We start from the raw sequence: 21,969 nt of genomic DNA, 5'->3' as shown, positions 1-21,969 counted from the left end.
TCACTCCGCACTGCGTCTTTCCGATTCCCTCTCATTAGAATCAATGTCTTAAGAGTTTTCTGATTGTGTTGAGCTTTAGCTTTTACGGGTTTGATCACTTTGCGCTGGCATTTATACAGAAAAACCTGGGATTCAACTTAGTAACTAGGTTGTTAGAAACCTTGTCTCTAATTCTTCTTTCCCGCTTAATCCTAACAATCTTTCATCAATGTGACTGATATGCATATATAAACTTTCTTTATAAATTATAGTCTTAAGCATCTTTTTTTGTAAATCAAAAAATTCATTGAGGATGGATAGATTCTTAGAAACAGAGAGATGTTGGTCCGTTTGGAAGTTTTTGTAAAACGCATATGGTCATTGACATTGTAGTAGTATTAGATTACGTTACGCAATTGTAAAATGATTTCTATTCTTCTCATCTCTGCTGGATAATAATCTAAATTACAGAATGAACAAAAATAAGGATAAGAACATGGGAATGTGTAAAAAGCTTATGAAAATAAGATAATATATATATATTGTCGTTTTCTCAAGTCCGTATCACAAAAGCACACCTCTCCTTCGTTTGGTTTCAGCTTGGGTAGATAAGAGCAAAAGGCAGACAGAAAAAGAAAAAAAAAAAAGACCAAAAGAAATCAAACCGAACTAAACCGTAAATCGATTTAAATATCCATTAATAAATCGAACCATTTTTTTTAACATGATTTGCATCCCGAGAAAGAAACTATCACACTTTCTTGGGAAACGAACAAAAGTAAGAAGAGAAGAGAGAAGCGCCCAACGAAAAAGAAAAGAAAACGTTTGCGTCCATTTCTAAAACACTCTAAAAAATGGCAGCGACGAGACGATTGATTCAGCGTGTCTCTACCAGAATCTCTACTGCCGGAGCACGGCGTAGGTATGGAGGTTTTGCGGAATCGAACTCAAAAGCTCCTTCTTCTTCTCAGCGATTGATGGAACTTGAATCAGAATTCAGCGCCCACAAGTAAAGTCTCTCTCTCTCTCTCTTTAGTATAGAACATGATTTAATATGGAACTTGTTTTCTTTTTGAGTAATACCCAATTATCTTTCATATACCAAATCGGATGTGGATGTCTCTCCTTAATGGATTTTACATACTTGATTGATATTATTATGTAAATAAAAAGCAGAAAAGGCTGAGAGCTTTCTTTTCTTTTTTTTTTTGAAAATTCTCAAATCTTTAGTTTATTAACCTTTTAGTCTGAAAAAACTAGTTACCATCCAGTTCCGGTTGTGTTTTCTCGCGGGAATGGCTCAACCATATGGGACCCTGAAGGCAAAAAATACATCGACTTTCTTGCTGCTTACTCCGCTGTTAATCAGGTTTAATCACACTCCACTCCAAAACCTCAATTCCTTCTCAGCTTCACTTTAAAAACTCGAAAGTTTCTTACTTGTTAGATTTCTTTTCTGCAGGGACATTGCCACCCTAAGATCATCAAGGCACTGAAGGAACAAGTGGAGAAGCTCACTCTAAGTTCACGAGCCTTTTACAACGACAAGTTCCCCGTCTTTGCACAGCGTCTCACTAACATGTTCGGTTACGAGATGGTGCTTCCTATGAACACCGGCGCTGAAGGTGTCGAAACCGCCTTGAAGATTGCAAGAAAGTGGGGTCACGAGAAGAAACACATTCCCAAAGATGAGGTGTATACAATATTTCGCTTCATATGAATCATTCTTGTTTGCATCAAACGTATAAATGTTTTTTTTTCTCTCTCTACAGGCTATAATCGTCTCTTGTTGTGGTTGCTTTCATGGTCGTACGTTAGCAGTTATCTCCATGAGTTGTGACAATGATGCTACTCGCGGGTTTGGACCATTGTTGCCTGGCAATCTTAAAGTTGATTTTGGTGACGCCGATTCACTTGAGAAGCTCTTTAAAGGTACTGAAAAAGTTGTTTCCTGCATTGAGTGAGCTTAATGAGTGGATCATCTTTATTGTTATAATGATTGCAGAAAAGGGAGATAAAATAGCTGGATTTCTTTTCGAGCCTATTCAAGGAGAAGCTGGAGTAAAGTTCCTTTTTTTTCTAGAAATGATTAAATCATTTTAGAGGATTAATCATAATATTGGTATTTATAGGTTGTTATTCCTCCTGAGGGTTATCTGAAAGCTGTTAGAGAACTCTGTACAGAGCACAACGTTTTGATGATAGCTGATGAAGTACAAAGCGGTCTAGCTAGATCTGGAAAGATGCTAGCTTGTGACTGGGAAGAGATTCGTCCCGACATGGTGGTATGTTCTTTTAGTTTTCTGATGAGCGAAACCATTACATAACATAGCTTATCCAAAAATCATTTTGAGTTTGGTTTTTGAAAGATACTCGGGAAAGCATTAGGTGGAGGAGTGATTCCAGTAAGCGCAGTGCTTGCTGATAAGGACGTGATGCTTCATATCAAACCTGGCCAACACGGAAGGTTCTCATAAGCGTTATATTTTCTTAGTAACATAAACATTCATCATTCTTATTAAGCTTGTTCCTTTTTTTGTAATCAGCACATTTGGTGGAAACCCTTTAGCTAGTGCTGTAGCTATGGCTTCTTTAGATGTCATCGAGGAAGAGAAACTCGTTGAAAGGTACCAATTTTACTTTCTAAATCGACTCTGGTTCTTTGGATTAGCATATCTCAGTTCTTGTATTTGGTTGAACCTTGTAGATCAGCAAGTCTTGGAGAAGAACTGAGGATTCAACTGAATGAAATCAAGAAACAGTTTCCTAATCACATTAAAGAAGTACGAGGAAGAGGATTGTTCAATGCGGTTGAGTTTAACAGTGAAAGCTTATCTCCTGTTTCAGCTTATGATATTTGCTTGAGCTTGAAGGAGAGAGGAGTGTTGGCTAAACCGACTCACAACACAATTGTCCGGTTAACTCCACCACTCTCCATAAGGTAATTTGAAAACAGCTTTAACCGGTCTGGTTTATTGAGCGGTATCATTAGTTATATCGACTAATTCTTCAGTTACTGATTATTTATATGGGAAATTTGATCACATATACATTGTAGGATTTAAATGAAACATATATACATAGCAAAGCATAGGCTATGATATTTGTGAAATATTTGCTATATTGCCCTTGAATGAGGTTTTCTTTTTTTTTTTCTTTTTTTTATAAATATGGTTTCCCCTTCAATTCTTAATTGGTTTCAATTTCTGTAAAAACAATTGTACAATTTTGTTGTTTATATGATAAAAACAAGTCTTTTTTCTACACTTTTAAAAATTTCAAAACAAACATATATTTTATAAATTTTATATAATATTTCATAATCGCAATTTTGAATCCATACTATTTTAAATTACAGTATAATATGATAATTTTTTTTTCTCTTCTTTTGTAATTTATGTCTTTCTCTGCCTCTTGATTCTTCTTACTCACTACTTGATCAGTTACACTGTTTTGTTCTCCAACATTGTCGTCACTCATCATCTCTCTCTCTAAGAAAATTTTAGAAAATTTTATATATACAAAGTTTGTGGGAATGTCGAGTTTTCCATACCATAATATGTATAGTATAGTCACGAAATGGATAAAAGTTTGGGTTTAGGGTTTAGGGTTTAGGATTAGGGTTTGGGTTTAAAGTATATGGTTTGGGTATATGGTTTGGGTTTAGAGTTTGGGTTTAGGGTATATGGTTTGGGTTTAAGGTTCAGAGTTTGGGTTTATGGTTTATGGTTTATGGTTTGGGTTTAGGGTATATGCTTTGGGTTTAGGGTTTGGGTTTAGGGTTTAAGATTTGGGTTTAGGGTATATGGTTTGGATTTAGGGTTTAGTATTTGGGTATATGGTTTGGGTTTAGGGTTTAGGTTTAGGGTATATGGTTTGGGTTTAGGGTTTAGTGTATATGGTTTGAATTTCGGTTTTGGGTTTAAGGTATATAGTTTAGGTTTAGGGTATAGTGTACTCTCTACAAACCTTTCATCTTTTTCAACTTTTTTATTTTCTTCATCCTCTTCATAATGGTTGGTATTATAAAATAATTGTTCTGTACTATATATTAGACAAATATAATATAGTATGATATCTAGTGTTGTGTTAATTATCTTTTACTCGCGGGAAAGGAGAGCGTTGTCTACTTTTGTATCAAATTGACACAGCTTTTCAGGCATGGTTATATTCTTCATATATGGTGCTGCTATGAATATTAAGCAAATTGACCCTATTTATATTCCTTTTGCCAGCTCTGATGAACTCCGAGAAGGCTCTAAGGCTCTTCGTGATGTTCTTGAGGTCGATCTTCCAAATCTGCAGAAAATCAATGCGGGTAAAACCCCGGTTTCTCACTTAACCGAGTGTGATCGCTGCGGAAGAAACCTCTATGCTTGAACCAGGCCGGAACATGATTTGGATTTGGTTTAGTTTTATTGTTTTTATTTTAAAGAATGTGTGTATTTGTGACTTGTGAGTTCATAAGACAACTCTGGTTCGGTATAGCAAAGATAAATACGTCAAAGACCGAACCGGATCGCACCGGACTCGGTAGAAATAACTTTGGGTTATTTCTGGTTTGGCATTTAATAAAATCGAGTTAGTTGTTTCCACATTTATTGGTTTTGGCAGTTATTTTTATGTTAAGAACCCAAAGAGAAGATGGCCTCATTGGTAGAGCTAACTAACGATAAAATAATAGCAGTGTGTTATTGAATAGACATGACCATCTCCAAACCCATATTTACATAGAATAAGTCCATATTTGATTCCATTATGAAATAAAAAATAGAATAAGGTTCAAACATCTTAATTCAAACTGTATTTTTGGAGTTACTTATAGAGTGAGATTAAAAATATTTTAAGTATGTTGCAACATCAATTAATATACTTACTAATATGACCAGTAAAATAGTAAATAGTTTATATAAAATTACTATATAAAATTAGTACTCCTCCGTTTCTTAAAGTTACATATTCTAAAAAAAAGTTTTCAAAAAGATTTATTTTTTTTTACAATTATCTAATTGTAAACTTCAAAAAACTTAATTGCACTTAATGAAATTTTATTGGTTTAAAATTATGGAAGAAAAATGAACAAAAAAAATTATACAAATTTAATGTGTTTTATTGAAATGTGTGAAAAATCTAGAATATGTAATTTAAAATACGGAGGGAGTATATGATATATAAATTTTTATTTTAAATAGTATAATATATTTATATTTACATTTATAGTATATATATATTGATTTTTATATTTTTTAATTGCAAATAATATATCATAGTTATTATTTTTAACAACATTAATATATCATAGTTATTATATTTAAAATTTGAAATATTATTATTTTCAATAATATTTAATTGTTAATTTTAGTTTGCCATATTTAAATATAGTTTTGGATATAAACATATTTTCGATGTCTTAAATACAATAATTATATATAATTTTTTAGGTTTTCATATATATTCTAAATGTAGAAGATCTTCCAAAGCTTCATATATTTTTAAAATTTTAGATAGTGACAAAAATCTTGTATTTCATCAGATTTCTATGATCATATTTCCACTGCCTGACTGCCTGACTGCCTGTATTCATAAATTTTACGTATTAATGGATTATGGATGTATTAATGTGTATGTCCACGTGTTGGCATGTGTATGTAGATATTGATATGGGACATGAAATCATGATTACACATATGCTTGTCTCTATAATTGCCCAACCCAAACATGCAGAGGCGTGAAGCCCCATATGTGGTTGGCTCTCGAATATCTAATTACCTGATGAAATTTAATAACACATAAATTATATACCAGCCAATGACGGCTTTTTTGTATGAGAAAATATCGCTCATTTCTTCTTGTCCAATGGAATAAAAACTATTTTGAGGGAAGAAACTGTGATGTTCTACTAGTAAAATGTGCATTTAATCAAGAAACGCCGAGGCGTGCAAAACGGAAAAACACACATGACACAACGTGCATATCAGCACAAGACTTGTCTAGCCAGGAGTGCTTCATGCATCTCTCACTGGTCACGAGTTATTGTGATTTAAAGATAAGAGTGAGATTCGTTAGGTTTTGCAAAGGTGGGAGAAACCATGTTTGATGGTAACAGGTCGCATAGAAAAAGTATTATCTAAATACTCTAGTAATAAATATCATTCTAACTTTTTCTTCTTGTTACATAGAAGAATCACTTTACAATTTCAATACAAATTATACTCCTTTCATTATTAAAGTTACATATTCTAAAAAAAATTGTTTCAAAAAAATCTATATTTTACATTTCCAATTCCAATGCATGTTTTATTATCTAATTGCAAATTTCGAAAAATTTAATTGCACTTATTGAATTTATATTGGCTTAAAATTATGGGAAAAAAATAAACACAAAAATTATGCAAATTTAATGTGTTTTTTAAATGTGTGAAAAATCTAGAATGTATAACTTAAAAAAACGGAGAGAGTACTTACTTTCAATTGAAAATTAATTGCAAACTGCATTGATATTATAAATAATTTTATTTTTTTCAAATATTTTTGGTGAAAAAGATGTAACTAATAAAAATTTACATGTATTTTCGTTATTTTTAAAATATTTGTAAAACTGTCAAAATAACACTTATTTAAAGACAGAGGGAGTATTCTCTTTTTCTTCGTACAACAAAATATCACCTACTAATATATATTTATATTTTCCTAATGTAAAGTCAAAAATCTAATTTTCATAAATTTAAATTGATTTAGTGGTTAAATCCCATTAAATTAAATACATATTTTTATTAGTAAATTTTTTTAAAAAATAATATAAAACTTAGAACACTTTTGTAAGTAAATCTCTCAAATTAAAATTATATTAATCTATAAAATTTTACAAATATTTTAAAGAAATATATCTTAAAGTTTGAGAGATTTGTAACAAAATATTTTACTGAAAATTTTAGCATATATCTCTGAAGTTTCTGAAATATTAATAATAGAATATTTAAAATTTAGAATATTTAATCATTTTTTGTTGAAAGTTTTGTTTGGAAATAGTACTTTTCGTGATTTCCCAAAGATTTTTGCCAGGTGGAAGGGGAATAGCTAAATTATGCACAATATGAATTTAGACCAATAAATACTTTTTGTTTTGCATTACAGATGAGTAAAATGCCTTTTTTCTCTCTCTCTCTTCGCGCGTAACACGCACGCCGATTCAATCACGCGCTGAAGTAAAGACAAAAACCTCGTGTATCTGTCTCCTCCATCCATTTTCATCTCTCTCTCGAAACTTCATATCTCATGCGTTATCTTCTCTAAAACCAGAGATTCCGATTCGATTCCTTCTCTGCAACCCTAGCAACTTTCCCCCAAATCGCGAGATCCAAAATTCAAATGGCCGTTATCCCCCGTTCAGATCCACCTTCCCGGATCCACCCCGAACCACCACCGCAAACCCTAGAAATCGACCACTTCGACCATCTCCCAGACTCGATCCTCCTCCTCGTCTTCAACAAAATCTCCGACGTCAAATCCCTCGGCCGATGCTGCGTCGTCTCCCGTAGATTCCACTCCCTCGTCCCTCAAGTCGAGAACGTCCTCATCCGCGTCGACTGCGTCATCTCCGACGACGATAACTCCTCCCTCTCCTCGATCAAATCCCGCTCCGCCGCCGCGTCCGGACCTTTCTCCTCCATATTCCGCCTCGTCGTCGGCGGCATTGTGAAGCCGTTGCAAGCGTTGGGGCAGTTCCTCGGCGCGAAGAGATCGTGCGGAGGAGGCTCTTCTTCTTCCTCCTCCTCGTCTCTGTCTATCAGCGGAGGAGACGAAGGTGGAGAGATCGAACAAGGCGGAGTAACGCACCACTCTCCTACTCAGGTTCTGAAGAACTTCGAGGAGATTCGTTACCTACGCATCGAGTTACCTTCCGGAGAGCTCGGGATCGACGACGGAGTCTTGTTGAAATGGAGAGCTGAGTTCGGCTCCACCTTGGATCACTGCCTGATTCTCGGAGCATCTTCGGTGATCCAACCGAATACTAGATTTTCTCAACTCACTGACATTACAACCGTTGAATCTCCCGACGATAACGGGAGTATACCGGAGTCGTTTTACACGAACGGAGGCTTGAAGCTTCGTGTTGTGTGGACAATCAGCTCTTTGATTGCTGCGTCAGCACGGCATTACTTGCTACAGCCGATCATAGCCGAGCACAAGACGCTGAGGAGTTTAGTGCTCAGTGATTCCGATGGGCAAGGTGTGCTTTGTATGAACAGAGATCAGCTTGAAGAGCTAAGGGTGAAGCCGTTGTCGGCTTCTTCGGCTTCCAAGAGAACTCTTGTCCCTGCCTTGAACATGAGGCTGTGGTACGCTCCCACCTTGGAGTTGCCTGATGGGACTGTGTTGAAAGGTGCGACTTTGGTAGCGATTAGGCCGAGCGAGTCCAAGAAGGAAGTGTCGGATGTCTCTTGGGTTTCTTCGGCTGCTTTTGAGGAGCCTTATGAGGCAGCTGTTAAGTTGCTGGTCAAGAGGAAGACTTATTGTTTAGAAATGAACTCGTTCTAGCTTGAATCTGAGGTAAGTTGGTTCTCTTGAGTCTGTATGATCTGATTATGAAGTGATTTGAGGATATCCTTTGTGAATGTTCTAAGTTGATCAACACTAGGAAACTTTAACTGTCATTATCTCTTGACTGTATTGCGACTGATGATTATTTAAAGCATTTGTGATCGTAGATGGAAGAATGAAAATTGAGAATTTGTGTTATCGTCACAATTTTTCGTTGCTGTTCGTAGAAAGCAAATAACTTTTTTTCTCATTGTTTTTGATTTCTTGTTTGTTAGGGAACCCGATGGCGATTCATGATGATTATTACATATAAATGCTATAATGAGAGGAAGCAGAGAGTGAGAGCTAAATCCAGTTTTGATGAATACATAAACCAGTTTTGCTACCTGCTGCATCAGCTAGCGATTTTTTCTTCTAAGCTTTCGCAGGATCTTTCAATCATATAAATACCAACGAATTACTTATTATCATGTAAGGCTTGTTGTCTGTCTTTGTTAGTTGCTTACAATGTCTTGCGCTTTGCTTGTCGTCTCTCTTATGTGAATATATTGTAGTTATGAGATTTACATTTGCTTGTTATTATTAAAGTTATTTAAGAAAAATAAAACAGAGATATTAGAATTGTATAAAGCAACTTGATGTTTGAATGTTTATATCATAATTGAGCATTCTCAAATTGCAGTTTTTATAATAATAGATTTTCATGTGCTAAGAGTGATGATATGGATTATCTTATATCACACGACATTAGCTTACAGAAGCATAAGCCTTATTATATTCAAAGTATACGGTGATATGGATAATGTCAACAAGCTGGACCCATTCTGGAAGGCATGAGGGGGTGGACAGGTTAACTTCATCATTGCGTTTGATGAATGTATAACTTGGCCTATAATGATTATGTCTCAACCTTAGATTTCTCACTTTACTGTCAGTTGCGTTTACTCACAAGAACCTGAGTAGAGAGAATTTACCTTTCCGAGCTACTGTTTGAATTACATATTTAGTCTTCTTCGCTCTCATCTGAATAAAGAGATTTTGACTTTTTTTGCAAACGTCGAGCAGCATCAGAAACTTGGGGTATAAATATGAAAATGAGATTTACGGACCGTCTAATCGACCAAAGTCGAAACTCAGAATCTAAAATATTGTTACATATTAGATCATCTCATTTGCAAAGATTTTTGATGAGTTTTTTTTTTTTTTTTTTTTTTTTTTGTTCAAACAGATTTTTGATGAGTTATCTTAAACAAAAATAAGTAAAGAGTGGGGCATGGTCTTTTGTTCTTCACCGGTCTGAACTTGGATCCCGGTCCATGCAGTTTACATGATAATTCACTAGTATTATACAATCTAACGATTCTTTCACATTACTTTTTTTTTAAAAGAAATTCTTTCCCATTGCATTGAACATTTTTTAATACCTTAACACTGCATAAAAAATAAAAAGTAAATATACAATATAAAAATAGAAATACTACATTAAACATCTTTTTAAATGTTAAAAAAAGAAATATACCATATAATAATATTGGAAACATAAAACATAAGAAAAAAAATAAGTAAATAAATAATTTTTTAAAAATGCAAATACTACATTAAACAAAAAAAAAGGAAAAAGTATAATTTTACATCACACGTTGGTATAAAACCCATTATCTCACCAACATCAACCTCACACCCAATCAAAGAAGACTCCAAAAAACTCTAGCAAAAAAAGACAATGGCTCCACCATCACCGCTTGCTGTCCCACCAATGTTTGACGATCTTGAAGGAGTTTTCTGTAACAAGGAAGTTTTGGTCAGGCTGATTCATTGTTGCAAATCCCGGAACTTCACAAAGGCGAACATGTTCATGGGAGTTGAGTTGCTCCTCATAGACTCAAAGGTATTATCTCAAATTAACCTACCATACTTTTATTATTACCATTCATCGTTAACTCTTACATAATGAAACCACCACAACCGACAACCATTCATGGGTTTATCTCGACACACTTCTTTCCCCACTACAAAGATGAACTGAAACCCAACACAATTTACAATTTATGATAGATGTTTAACCTGTTGAGCTTGTAAATTTATGTTGGGTTTCAGTTCATCTTTGTAGCGGGGAAGGAAGTGTGTCGAAATAAACCTATGAATGGTTATCGACTGTGGTGGTTTCATTACGTAAGATTTAGTGATGAATGGTAACAATAAAAGTATGGTAGGTTAATTTGAGAGAATAAATTTGAGTCTGAGGAGCAACTCAACTCCCATAAGCATGTTCCTCTTTTTGAAGTTCCGGGCTTCTCAGCAATGAATCAGCCTGACCAAAACTTCTTTGTCACAGAAATTTCCTTCAAGATCGTCAAACGTTGGTGGGACAGCAAGCGTTGATGGTGGAGCCATTGTCTTTTATCTGCTAGAGTTCTTTGGAGTTTTTTTGATGGGTGTGAGGTTGATGTTGGTGAGATCATGGGTTTTGTGGCAACGTGTTTGATGTAAAATTATACTTTTTCCCTTTTTTGTTTAATGTAGTATTTGCATTTTTAAAGAATTATTTATTTACTTTTTTTCTTCTTATGTTGTATATTTCCATTTATTATATGGTATATTTTTTATAACATTTTTTAAAAAATGTTTAATGTAGTATTTCTATTTTTTAAATTGTATATTTACTTATTATTTTTATGCAATGTTAAGGTATTAGAAAATGTTCAATGCAATGTTTTCATTTCTTATATTATATATATTTAAAAATGTAAGACTTTATAATTTGAAAATGTAAAACTATACATTAAAATGTAAAACTATATATTTTCATATAAATGTTTAATGCATGATTTCCGTTTTTATATTTTATATTAATTTAAAAACGTAAAACTATATTAATTTAAAAACGTAAAACTACACATTAATATGTAAAACTTCATATTTTTCATTATTTGGCTTGAGTGGCAAGGAAAAGAAATTGGAGATGCATGGGTTATTCGTTGGGCTTGACTAATATCGTTGGATTAATAATTCACGTGTCATTCCAATGTTAATCCAATTGAAAATCAATACATGATGGCCCATAGACATTTTGTTTAGGATGCAAAGGTAACAAATCACCATGGTTGTTTCCTATTATTTAATACTAGTGGTATTCCGGCGCTACGCCCCGGATTCATATATCTTATTCTCTAATAAATTCAAAATTATTTTTTGATCAAATTGGTAGTGGTTAGTGACCGTAGTATAGTACTTTATTTTGAAGTTGATTAAATTAAAAAGAAAAAGTATAAGTGGTTTTTTAAGCATAAGTGGTGGTTTTTACTGATCAATTATATTTTAACTTAACATATCAATTATATTTTTTGGGAATTTTTCAGAAATTATAACTTAACATTCTGGACTTCCCAAAATCGAAGGAGACTCATCTATGGAACCATTTTGGTTAATTGATATATAATGGGTTTTTTGTGGCTTACAGGTGCATAAATATGTTGACACTGCAACGGTTTTTAAGTTCTGTGTATCAAGGACACTCTCTACTCTCGGTTAGATTAATGCTACGCAGATCAACTCCAAGATATGTAAATAGCGTCTATTAATGTGTACAAACTATTTTAATTTAATATATCAATTATATTTTTTGGGAATTTTTCCGAAAATTATATTCCTCAAAAAAATATTATCAAATATAATATTTTATCATTAAAATTATCCAATTTTAAACATTGAAAATCATTTAAATATAATGGAAGACATGTCTAGATTTACAAACTATACTATTTGGATACACATATATGTATGTTTATATGCAACTTTAGATAAATTTAAGACACTTATAATATTAACAAATTATATATATATGTTACATACGGGTTATAGACCGTTGGGTTTATTGGTTTGACTATGGATTCGGGGTCGGATAAACAAATACTGTATCTATGTTCGATATTATTTTGAATGTGTAGATGTTTTGAATATTGTAATTTAATTTGTTTAAATGTTTTTATTTTAGTTTGCATTAACAACAGTTCCATTTTTATTTGGTTTTCTTTTCCAGTTAATTGTAATTATCTTTCCATTCTTTGTTGTGTATAAATATACTAAAGAATAACGTACGCATCTCTTCTTTGTCTAACCTAAGCCGCATTACCATCATTTATGTGAAGTGAAATAGAAAAAAAAAGAACAAAGGAGCTGAACATCTTCATGATGACGACGGAGTGCAATCAATGTAGCCTCTGGGAAGTAGAAAAACAGAGTTGTGTATGATCATTACATGCATCATTTGTTTAGATATTCTGTGATATTTTTGCTTAGAACTCAAAACTGGTTCTTATTATGGAAAACCAAAATCTTATTGTATAGAACAGAAGCAAAAATGTCGATATTGTTCTTTGTATCATACATATTATTCTCCACAAAATTCTGAACAAAATCATTAATGTATTTGAATCCAAAGATTTATAACCTAACAGCATCAGTGCTAAAGATAGACATAAAATTATAAAAAAATTGCAAACATTTCAATGAAACAACTGCAGAATCGTGTGAGGTTTATTATTAAGAAAAATTAACAAAAGACTCTTTGCGTTCTTTGCTCTTTATCTCTGCTCTAAGCCATTATTATTCTTTGATAGTGTGCTCTCTCCACTTAATAAAGGTCTGCATACATATGACAAAGGTTACATAAGGATCGCACAAATTAAAGTTTAATAGTTGGAAAGAACTAATTAAGAAACATGAACAACAACAAATATGTTTTGAGGGTACTGAAAATGCAAAACGTACATCTACAACTGAACCTTGAGTTCCATGATGTTTTTGGTCTTGGGAGGGCATGCCAAGTAAACCTTGAGCAACCTCTCTACAACCTCCAGCTGTGCGTTACCTTCAGCAGAAGCCTCCTCCACCTTTGATGGATCAGTGAGATAAGAAACAGACCCTGTTTTTGGTACAAAGCCTGCTTAGCTGCAATCAAGGTATAAAAAAACAGATTAAAGGGAATGGAGGAACAGAGAAGAGGCTAAAGGCGCAAACTTTGACGTATGCCAAGATGACTTATAGACAGTGGAATTAGATTTGACCAAAACAAAAAAAAAACAGAGGGATTAGATTAAAGCAAAAAGAACCTAACTTTCCCCAGAAAATCAAACTATCGTGGAGATTCATTTATCAGCATTCAACCTCTAATATTAGAACAAAAGCTCCATTGAAAACTATGCAAAAAAGCAACAGAAACCAAAACTTAAAACGAAATCGATTAAATTCTCTAAAAACAACCTCTTCGCACAATCAAGAAGAAGGCTAAACTCCATAACATACCAAAGAGGCTAAAACTCCACTAAAACCTGTAGAATTTCAGCAATAACCAAAAGAGGCAAGAACATCCTACATAAAAGAGGATCCAATCAAATTCATCAAATTCGTATTCGTACGCAGAATTGTAATTAGCTCCCTCAAGTCAGTCAACAAAGGGGAGGGGAGGGGAGGGGGGAGAGCTTGGAAGTAATGCTTGACAGAGGTTGTCCTCTCTGATTTGATTTCGTAGTCGTTTCTCTTGCGTTCGCGAAGAGGGTACCAAGACGGCGGCGACGGCGAAGAACAAATCGCATACAATGAATGCGCGTGTAGTTTACGCAATTACACAAACATCAAAAGTAGGCTTACCGCGTGAGACACACAGACCAGTCTGATTGCAACATGTGTCACTATTTGCCTCCCCCACAAATATGTCATGGATAGCCTGAGGAAGCAGATTTCTCAACTTTATTGTATTAAATGTTTCGGGCTCGTATAATATTTTATTTTATTTTGGACTTAATGATGAATACCAATTCGTTAATAGGCCAGAGTAATTTTTTTGGATGACTCGTGTCCTAAAACGCCTCTTTCCGTCTTTGCTGACGTGGATACTCACTAGAACTTCAAAATGCTAATTTTATTAGTATAGATGAATCACCATAGATCTGGTCTTCCTCGCACAAAATGATATTTTTTATTTTATTTTTATTTTTAGTATTTACACCCATCTAAAATTCAGATCGCTAGCTTCATTTGCACTGCAACAATAACGGATGCCATGGAAGAATATGGTTGGTCTTCATCTCGTGCACTGCTTGCAAGTGGCAACTGGAAAGGTCAGAAACATCTTTCATTTGCCCTAACTTCAGTGCAAGAAACCAAACACTGCCGGGCTCATCAGGTTAGGTTCATTTATAATCAAATACAGAAAACATATGCTAAAGCACACAACTAAAGAGCTACTAAGCTTCAATCGGATTACACATTTTGATCTATCATATGTGGTAGATATCGGTTCGAGGTTAGAGTTCGCGACGACAATGGCAATGACGGAATCTTTGTCATTTTCGATAAAGAAGCACTGAAACTGGTGGTAAGACAGACACCTGACGTTATGAATGAGATGAGTGAGGTAAGACCAATAGAAAAGTATAACAAAGCTTATGTTTCAGTATAACTAACCAGATCCATGTAGTCTGGTATTGGTTAGATATTTAAAAAGTTTGTTTTAGTTAACAGGAAATATAAACTTCATTTTAAAATAAGTACTACATCAACTAGATATTTAAAATTATTTAAAAGGAAAGATGAAATATATATTTAATTTAAATAAATATGAAACTAAAAATATTTAAAAGGTTTATTTTTATTTAAAAAAATGAAATATAAATTTATATTATAAATAAAAAGATTTGAAAATATTTTATTTAGATTTAATTTCAGAGTAAATATAGGAGCATCTATTTGATTTGTTTGTTTTATCATAATTAAAATCATTTAAATATTCTTATAAAAATTAAACAAAACATGTGTGAGATTGGTTTAATAACTCTGTAAAAAATCAACATAAGTTTGAAAATAAACTATATAATCAGTTTTATAATTATTACTTTTTAAAATAATGGTATTTTAAGTTTATAAACATTTTAAATTTAATATTGAATAAATGTTGATGTCAATTTTTGAAGGTTGTTTCACAACGGCAGCAGTCATGAAGACATCACAGTAACTGACATCAACTCATTTTAAATTTTAAATTCTAAAAATCATAAATATTTTTGAAATACTGTAATATTGAACTATATCTATACTATTAAAGTACAAGCATGTTTTGGATTTTTAATCTTTTTACCCCTACTGAAGAACCTTTCCTTTGTATTCATTAAGGGTATTCTGGACATTCTACGCCAATTTCTTCTTAATTATTTTTTGATTTGTCATTAATTACCGGTTTCCTAATTTAATTTCGGTCTGCGATTATTTCTTTGTTTGATACTGCATCGATTATTTCCATGTTTGATACTGTTATTAACCACCGGTTTTCTAATTCTAAAATTATTAATTTTGACAACAATCATTATCATTTAGAACGATTTTGAAAAATATAAATATATTTTAAACAAATTTCCAACTTATGATCATCGAGTTTGTCTTATCATTAGAAAAAATCACAATATTAAAAATACCGGGTTACAAACCGGTAATTCGTTCAACCGCAGGTCCGAGTCGGGTTTCAAAACACCGATCAAAACTATAAAACTGTTATATTGATTTATATTTAAAATATCTAATTCAAAATTAAAAACCTAAAAATACATGTACAATATAGTTTTAACCGAACATAAACCCGGATATAAAACACATATATGAGACGAGTTATATAAATGCATATACAAGACGGATTATATAAATGTGATTATATAAATTTTTCACCAAATATAAACCCGCGCTTTGAAAGCGCGGGTAAAAATCTAGTTGTAAGTTAAAATGTAAGTTTAGTGATTTAAAGTAAAAATATATATCATTCAGTTAAGACTAATAATATATTTTCATAATAACTTAAATATGCAAGATATATAAATATTTTGGATAGTAACTAGCAAATTATTTACCAGTTTCACTTTCTCTCACCATCCTATACATATTTTAGATTGTAAAACAATAAACTCACAATAAATTCACCCATATTTAGATAAATTTACTATTTAAAATTTTATAGCATATATTAAATATATATATTAAATATTTAGATAAAAAAATTTTCTTTATTCAGCTATTCAGGTTTGTTTTACGTATCATGTTTTTGTACTACTTTATGCAAATACTTTGCAAGTGGTTCATGAACACCTCAAAGAGTTGTATTTATTCAGTTTTAAAATTCAATTTTCACGTCACTAACAAAACAATTGATTGCAAAGATGTTCTAAACCCGTTTTATTCAAATGGGAACGATTCTAAAAGTCGCGGACAAAGGAGTAGAGAATGTTATGCATGTTAGAGCCCAAGCCCAATGGTGTACAAGCATTGACGAGAAAGAAAAGTTGCGAAACTCAGCGACGCAATTTTCCTTTTTCCTGATCAACTGGAGCTTTTCTTTTGTTGCTTAAAAAAGCCATACACGACATGAAGCCCAACACTCATTGTTAGGGCCGAAAATAGAAACATACCGGAGAATCAAAAGATGATTACGGTTATACCCTTGAGAAAACCTGGTATTTACATATGTTGCCACTCCTAAACCCTTTACCTATATCCTCCGCTTCGCTCTCTCTCTCTCTCTGGTCACTCACTGATCTGATTCTCCTGTAACGAATCTGTTGTTGTCCATCAACACCTCGTAAGTTAACATTTTTACGAATCTATATATCTCTTTTGATAAGATTATTACAATTATATTCGTTATATTTTATGATTGACATTAAGATAGAAACTTGTTATTGTAGACATGGCAGCAGCTTTAGCTTCAAGAATCTCCCGTGGTAAGCGACTTGCTCCTTCCTCATCATTATATTTTGAACTACAAGTTTTGATTATTATTAATATTATAATAATTTTATTTTATTGGTTAAAGGTTTGACTTTTGAGGTTGCAACGCTCGATCTTGAGAAACCGGGGTTGGGGGAGGGGGGGGGGGCGGGGGGATTAAAAGTTATGATGAAATGAGATTCAATCTTCTAAATTGTGATGGGTTTGGATCTTAATTGGATGATGATTTCGAAAAATTAATAAATCTAAAATCAAAAGTTTCCAACTCTGTAATTTATTTTTGTTGATGTTCTTTTTTTTTTTTTGAATAATATTTTGTTGATGTTCTTTTATAATTAATTTGATTTATACACTAATAATGAGCAGGAGGACGTTCATTACTTGGAAGTCTTAAGAAGAATGAGTTCTCTGGATCTATTACTTCTTCCAATGGAATAATGAATGAAAGTATCCTCCTTTCTCAGGTCACAAACCTTCCTCATGTTTTAAGTATCTGTTTTGGTTTTGATCGAATCAGAACACATAAGTGGATCAAAATTAATGTTTTGATGTCTGAAAGATTCTTACTTTTTTTTGTTGTTGTTAATATTGGTGGAAGCAGCAGCAACAGAGAAGGACATTCATTCAAATGGGGACGGTTCTCAAAGTCGTGGACAACTCTGGAGCCAAGAAAGTGATGTGTATTCAAGCTCTCAAGGGTAAGAAAGGAGCTAGGCTTGGCGATACGATCGTTGCTTCGGTGAAAGAAGCCATGCCAAACGGTAAAGTGAAGAAAGGAGCGGTTGTGTACGGTGTGGTTGTGAGAGCTGCGATGCAGAGAGGCCGTGTTGATGGAAGCGAAGTTAGGTTCGACGATAACGCCGTTGTTCTTGTTGATAATAAAGACAAGAAAACTAAAACTGATCGGCAGCCGATTGGGACTAGAGTGTTTGGTCCTGTTCCTCACGAGCTTCGCAAGAAGAAACATCTCAAGATCCTTGCTTTGGCTCAACACATTGCTTGAGACAACCAACATAAAACCCTAAACCACGTAGTGTCTTTTTTTTTTAAAATGTTATCTCTTCCGTATGGCAACAACAAGGCTACACCCATCTCCACTTCGGTGTAGTAAGAATTGGTTTGACCTTACACGCTACAAAAGGTCTACCAGTTATTGTTAGGATAGCTTTAATCGATTCCCGATTAAAGCCATATCAACAAGCATGTATCGGAACAGTCCAAACGACATTAAATGTAGGAACAGTATTCGTAACGCTGTTTCTAAACTTTAACGTTTCGATATAAGATCCAAATCTGTTAAAGACGCTCAAGGTACAACTTCAGCTTATTGGAGCACCTATGCAAGAGAAGAGTGTAGCAGCCACTTTACATCATCAGATCGTCTACCGAATTCAATATCACGCTCTCGATCTTGTACTACACTCATCTGACGAAGTTACATCAGCATCTCAAGCACCAAATTCGATACAAATTCCTCGCCAGATATCACGCGAAGAGCTGATAAAAAGACTACCGGAGTTTTGGGTGACAAGCTACGAGAAGCTTCATCAAGCCACTCAATCGCCAATTCAATCTTCAGACATTAGCTTTCATTGGTGAAGGATCAAGTACTCCTAAACAAGAGAGTAAAATAATTGCCTCCTGAATGACGAAAGATTTTGGTTTTTTCAAACTTGATCTCCTGAAAAGATATGGTTATCATCGAATTTTCGATGACTAATTTACTAGATAATCTCGTCAAAACCACCGAATTACCGGAGAATCAGCCAGTTCCTCAAGAAGAATCTCAGTCCTCACCGGTCGTCAACTTCAAGCACTTCTCAGACTCAAGATCCACTGAGTACGATATAGATTCTAACGAAGAATCGCTCCCAAAACAGTACGTAATTGGTGAAGGATCAAGTACTCCTAAACAAGAGCAAATATCAATAAAGTATATTCAAGTGAGGAAGACATGAATTATGAAGCTCCAAAAGAAGAAACTCGCAATAAGCGCTTCTCTTCGAAAGTTATGGTGTTTACGTTCGACGACATTCCTTTCATCCATGCATTTGGTGATTCAAGCTCCTCTGCATTTGGTGATTCAACAAATGGCTTCTGAGTTCATCCATGCATGGAATTCGTCTAACCGGTCATTCCATCTGTCGAAAGGAATGTCGTCGAACGTAAACACCATAACTTTCGAAGAGAAGCGCTTATTGCGAGTTTCTTCTTTTGGAGCTTCATAATTCATGTCTTCCTCACTTGAATATACTTCATTGATATTTGGCTCTTGTTTAGGAGTACTTGATCCTTCACCAATTACGTACTGTTTTGGGAGCGATTCTTCGTCAGAATCTATATCGTACTCAGTGGAGCTTGAGTCTGAGAAGTGCTTGATGTTGACGATCGGTGAGGGCTGAGATTCTTCTTGAGGAACTGGCTGATTCTCCGGTAATTCGGTGGTTTTGACGAGATTATCTAGTAAATTAGTCATCGAAAATTCGATGATACCGATATCTTTTCCGCGATATCTTTTCCTCTGTTGTCTACCGACTCATGACTGAACGACGACGTAAGAGTTGGCCTTTTTGATGGGTTGACTTGAAATTCAGCTTCTTTGTGCCTCCTTGATTTTGATCTGGTTTGTCTTGGCTTTTCGGTGAAAATAGAATATGAGCCATACCTTGATGTAAAGGCTTCATCGGAGGATAGAAAACCAGGTAGTGACGATCTAATTTTTGGGGTTTGGTAGCCCGAAAGGAATCCTGGAGAGTATGATCCTTGGTACATCGGTAAATCTGTCGAAGTACTCCCCAAAGGGTTAAAGTAAGAGTCCTTTTGCCGTTGACTGTAGATAAGACTCTCTAAACTCCGTTGGAGGTTTTTTAATTGAATTTTGAGGCTAGCCGTTTTTGTTTCGGAATTGAGTCGTGTCAACCATCATGTGCTTCGCCATCGTCATCATTTCTTGATGGGGACTGTTGAGCTGACCGTGTATTTCTGTTATTGAGTTTTGAAGGCTAAGATGTCTTTTGTTAACTCATTCAGTCAGCTGATTAACCTTCTGGTTTATTGCCGTTAACAGATAATTCTGAGTAAGAGAATTTTCTGTGTGCCAGTTTAGAACCTTTTTCTACTTGGCTAAGCTGAGTTGGTCCAGAAGAACCTATTGCTGCAGAAAGGATTTTTGGGGTGTGAGCGACGTCGTCTTTGATGAAATCTTCCGGCAGAGGAAAGTTGTTTGGGCTGATCATCAGTAAGTCTTGCTCTGGTGCTTTCTTTGCGCTGGGGTATTCGACTATAAAGTCGTAACTATCATCGCCTAACGGACCAACAGAAGGATCTCCCTCGAGATACCTTTTGTATAGAGGGTCTTTCTTCTTCGTCTTCGTTTTTCATCGTCGGATTCGTAGCTCCAGTAGGCGTCTGAACAGGCTGTGCAGATGTCAAAGCGGCAATGTCCATCTTCATCTATGAAAGGATAGACTATATTTCCGTCTTTATTGAATCGACAAGGCCTTGGAATGTCTTGTTTCTTAGCTGGGCCGTAGAAATCTCTTTCATCAACCTCGATGGCAAATTGAGTAAATAATTGCCTCCTGAATGACGAAGATCTTGGTTTTTCAAACTTGATCTTCGTTGTTCCATCTTTTCGCGAATGAAAGCTTACGTCTGAAGATTGAATTGGCGATTGAGTGGCTTGATGAAGCGTCTCGTAGCTTGTCACCCAAGACTCCGGTAGTCGTCTTATCAGCTCTTCGCGTGATATCTGGCGAGGAATTTGTATCGAATTTGGTGCATGAGATGCTGATGTAACTTCGAGATATAGGGCTTCGTCAGATGAGGATAGTACAAGATCGAGAGCGTGATCCTGAATTCGGTAGACGATCTGATGATGTAAAGTGGCTGCTACATTCTTCTCTTGCGTATGTGCTCCAATAAGCTGAAGTTGTACCTTGAGCGTCTTTAACAGATTTGGATCTTGTAGCGAAACGTTAAAGTTTGGAAACAGCGTTACGAATACTGTTCCTGCATTTAATGTCTTTTGGACTGTTCCGATACATGCTTGTTGATATGACTTTAATCGGGAATCGATTAAAGCTATCCTAGCAATGACTGGTAGACCTAAAGTGGCTGCTACACTCTCATGTCTTTGTCCTTTGTTTTTTCTCACGAAATATAGAACTCTTAATAAAAATCGATTTGGTTATTGATTTTGGTGTGGATTAAGTATATACGATTTCTTACTTCTGTTTGATATAAGAATCTAAACCCTAATTTCAACGATCTAAACTGTTGATAAGTTAGTAATCCTAGTCCCAAACAAGATTTTACAGTGTCGGACTCATTCAAGAAAAGTCTCTTGTGTAAACGTTTCAGAAGCCAATCTAATCCCAACAACAATTATTAATATACATCACAAGTACATGTGAGTGCTGTTCGTTTGGTTGCTGCAATATTTAAGTGATGTTCGTTTAGTTGTTGCAGCTGCAGCTGCGTCTGAATTTGCGGCTGTGACTGTTTGGTTGTTGTTCGTTTTGAAGCATCCGTAGGCTCAGACTTGTTAGTTTTGTTCGTTTGACAGACATTGCAGCTATTTTCATTTAGTTCATGTTTTAATTTTATTTAGTTCATGTTTTAATTTTATGAATTTGTAAAATTGTATTTCAAATAAATAAAATATAGTTTAAATTTATA

The 21,969-nt window shown here is 34.3% G+C and overlaps 3 protein-coding genes and 1 long non-coding RNA gene across 8 annotated transcripts; 3 read left to right on the top strand and 1 right to left on the bottom strand.

Moving 5' to 3' along the window:
- Window positions 1-717: 717 nt before the first annotated feature.
- On the top strand, window positions 718-4,576 carry LOC108853924 (ornithine aminotransferase, mitochondrial). The gene is made up of 10 exons (XM_018627406.2): window positions 718-988; window positions 1,240-1,348; window positions 1,442-1,672; window positions 1,752-1,911; window positions 1,985-2,040; window positions 2,112-2,264; window positions 2,349-2,446; window positions 2,526-2,606; window positions 2,687-2,920; window positions 4,215-4,576. Exons 1-10 carry the CDS (start codon window positions 834-836, stop codon window positions 4,357-4,359), a joined length of 1,422 nt encoding a protein of 473 aa, XP_018482908.2. The 5' UTR covers window positions 718-833; the 3' UTR covers window positions 4,360-4,576.
- Window positions 4,577-7,237: 2,661 nt separating this feature from the next.
- Window positions 7,238-9,188, top strand: LOC108855731 (F-box protein At5g46170). The gene is made up of 2 exons (XM_018629616.2): window positions 7,238-8,529; window positions 8,796-9,188. The coding sequence occupies exon 1, from the start codon at window positions 7,348-7,350 to the stop codon at window positions 8,515-8,517; it is 1,170 nt and encodes a 389-aa protein (XP_018485118.2). The 5' UTR covers window positions 7,238-7,347; the 3' UTR covers window positions 8,518-8,529; window positions 8,796-9,188.
- A 3,866-nt stretch (window positions 9,189-13,054) lies between these two features.
- LOC108835336 (uncharacterized) lies at window positions 13,055-14,146 on the bottom strand. Of its 2 annotated transcripts, none has more exons than XR_008944419.1 (3): window positions 13,783-14,146; window positions 13,291-13,470; window positions 13,055-13,164 (listed from the first exon to the last, which is right to left on the bottom strand). It is a non-coding gene; the product is annotated as an uncharacterized LOC108835336 (long non-coding RNA). The 2 variants fall into 2 exon arrangements; XR_008944418.1 differs by having other exon boundaries at window positions 13,825-14,145.
- A 2,878-nt stretch (window positions 14,147-17,024) lies between these two features.
- LOC130510894 (50S ribosomal protein HLP, mitochondrial-like) lies at window positions 17,025-18,384 on the top strand. 4 transcript variants are annotated; one of them, XM_057007595.1, is made up of 4 exons: window positions 17,025-17,140; window positions 17,247-17,282; window positions 17,656-17,753; window positions 17,894-18,384. In XM_057007595.1, the coding sequence occupies exons 2-4, from the start codon at window positions 17,249-17,251 to the stop codon at window positions 18,290-18,292; spliced, it is 531 nt and encodes a 176-aa protein (XP_056863575.1). In that variant the 5' UTR covers window positions 17,025-17,140; window positions 17,247-17,248; the 3' UTR covers window positions 18,293-18,384. The 4 variants fall into 4 exon arrangements, with proteins under 4 accessions (XP_056863575.1, XP_056863573.1, XP_056863576.1 ...); XM_057007593.1 differs by having other exon boundaries at window positions 17,891-18,384; XM_057007596.1 differs by having other exon boundaries at window positions 17,044-17,140; window positions 17,231-17,282.
- The last annotated feature ends 3,585 nt before the right edge of the window (window positions 18,385-21,969 follow it).

This window comes from Raphanus sativus, chromosome 4, assembly GCF_000801105.2.
Source record: "Raphanus sativus cultivar WK10039 chromosome 4, ASM80110v3, whole genome shotgun sequence".
NCBI lineage: Eukaryota > Viridiplantae > Streptophyta > Magnoliopsida > Brassicales > Brassicaceae > Raphanus > Raphanus sativus.
Note: the sequence above shows the minus strand (reverse complement) of the source record. Positions and strands in the feature narration are given on the sequence as shown.

What these genes read in the sequence shown, in the direction of transcription:
- LOC108853924 (XM_018627406.2), top strand. Translation starts at nt 834, where the DNA reads ATGGCAGCGACGAGACGATTGATTCAGCGTGTCTCTACCAGAATCTCT. An exon ending in ACTTGAGAAGCTCTTTAAAG is followed by an intron (nt 1,912 to 1,984) that starts GTACTGAAAAAG and finishes TAATGATTGCAG; the next exon opens with AAAAGGGAGATAAAATAGCT. An exon ending in ACTCCACCACTCTCCATAAG is followed by an intron (nt 2,921 to 4,214) that starts GTAATTTGAAAA and finishes TCCTTTTGCCAG; the next exon opens with CTCTGATGAACTCCGAGAAG.
- LOC108855731 (XM_018629616.2), top strand. Translation starts at nt 7,348, where the DNA reads ATGGCCGTTATCCCCCGTTCAGATCCACCTTCCCGGATCCACCCCGAA.
- LOC130510894 (XM_057007593.1), top strand. Translation starts at nt 17,249, where the DNA reads ATGGCAGCAGCTTTAGCTTCAAGAATCTCCCGTG. An exon ending in AGCTTCAAGAATCTCCCGTG is followed by an intron (nt 17,283 to 17,655) that starts GTAAGCGACTTG and finishes AATAATGAGCAG; the next exon opens with GAGGACGTTCATTACTTGGA. An exon ending in AAAGTATCCTCCTTTCTCAG is followed by an intron (nt 17,754 to 17,890) that starts GTCACAAACCTT and finishes TGGTGGAAGCAG; the next exon opens with CAGCAACAGAGAAGGACATT.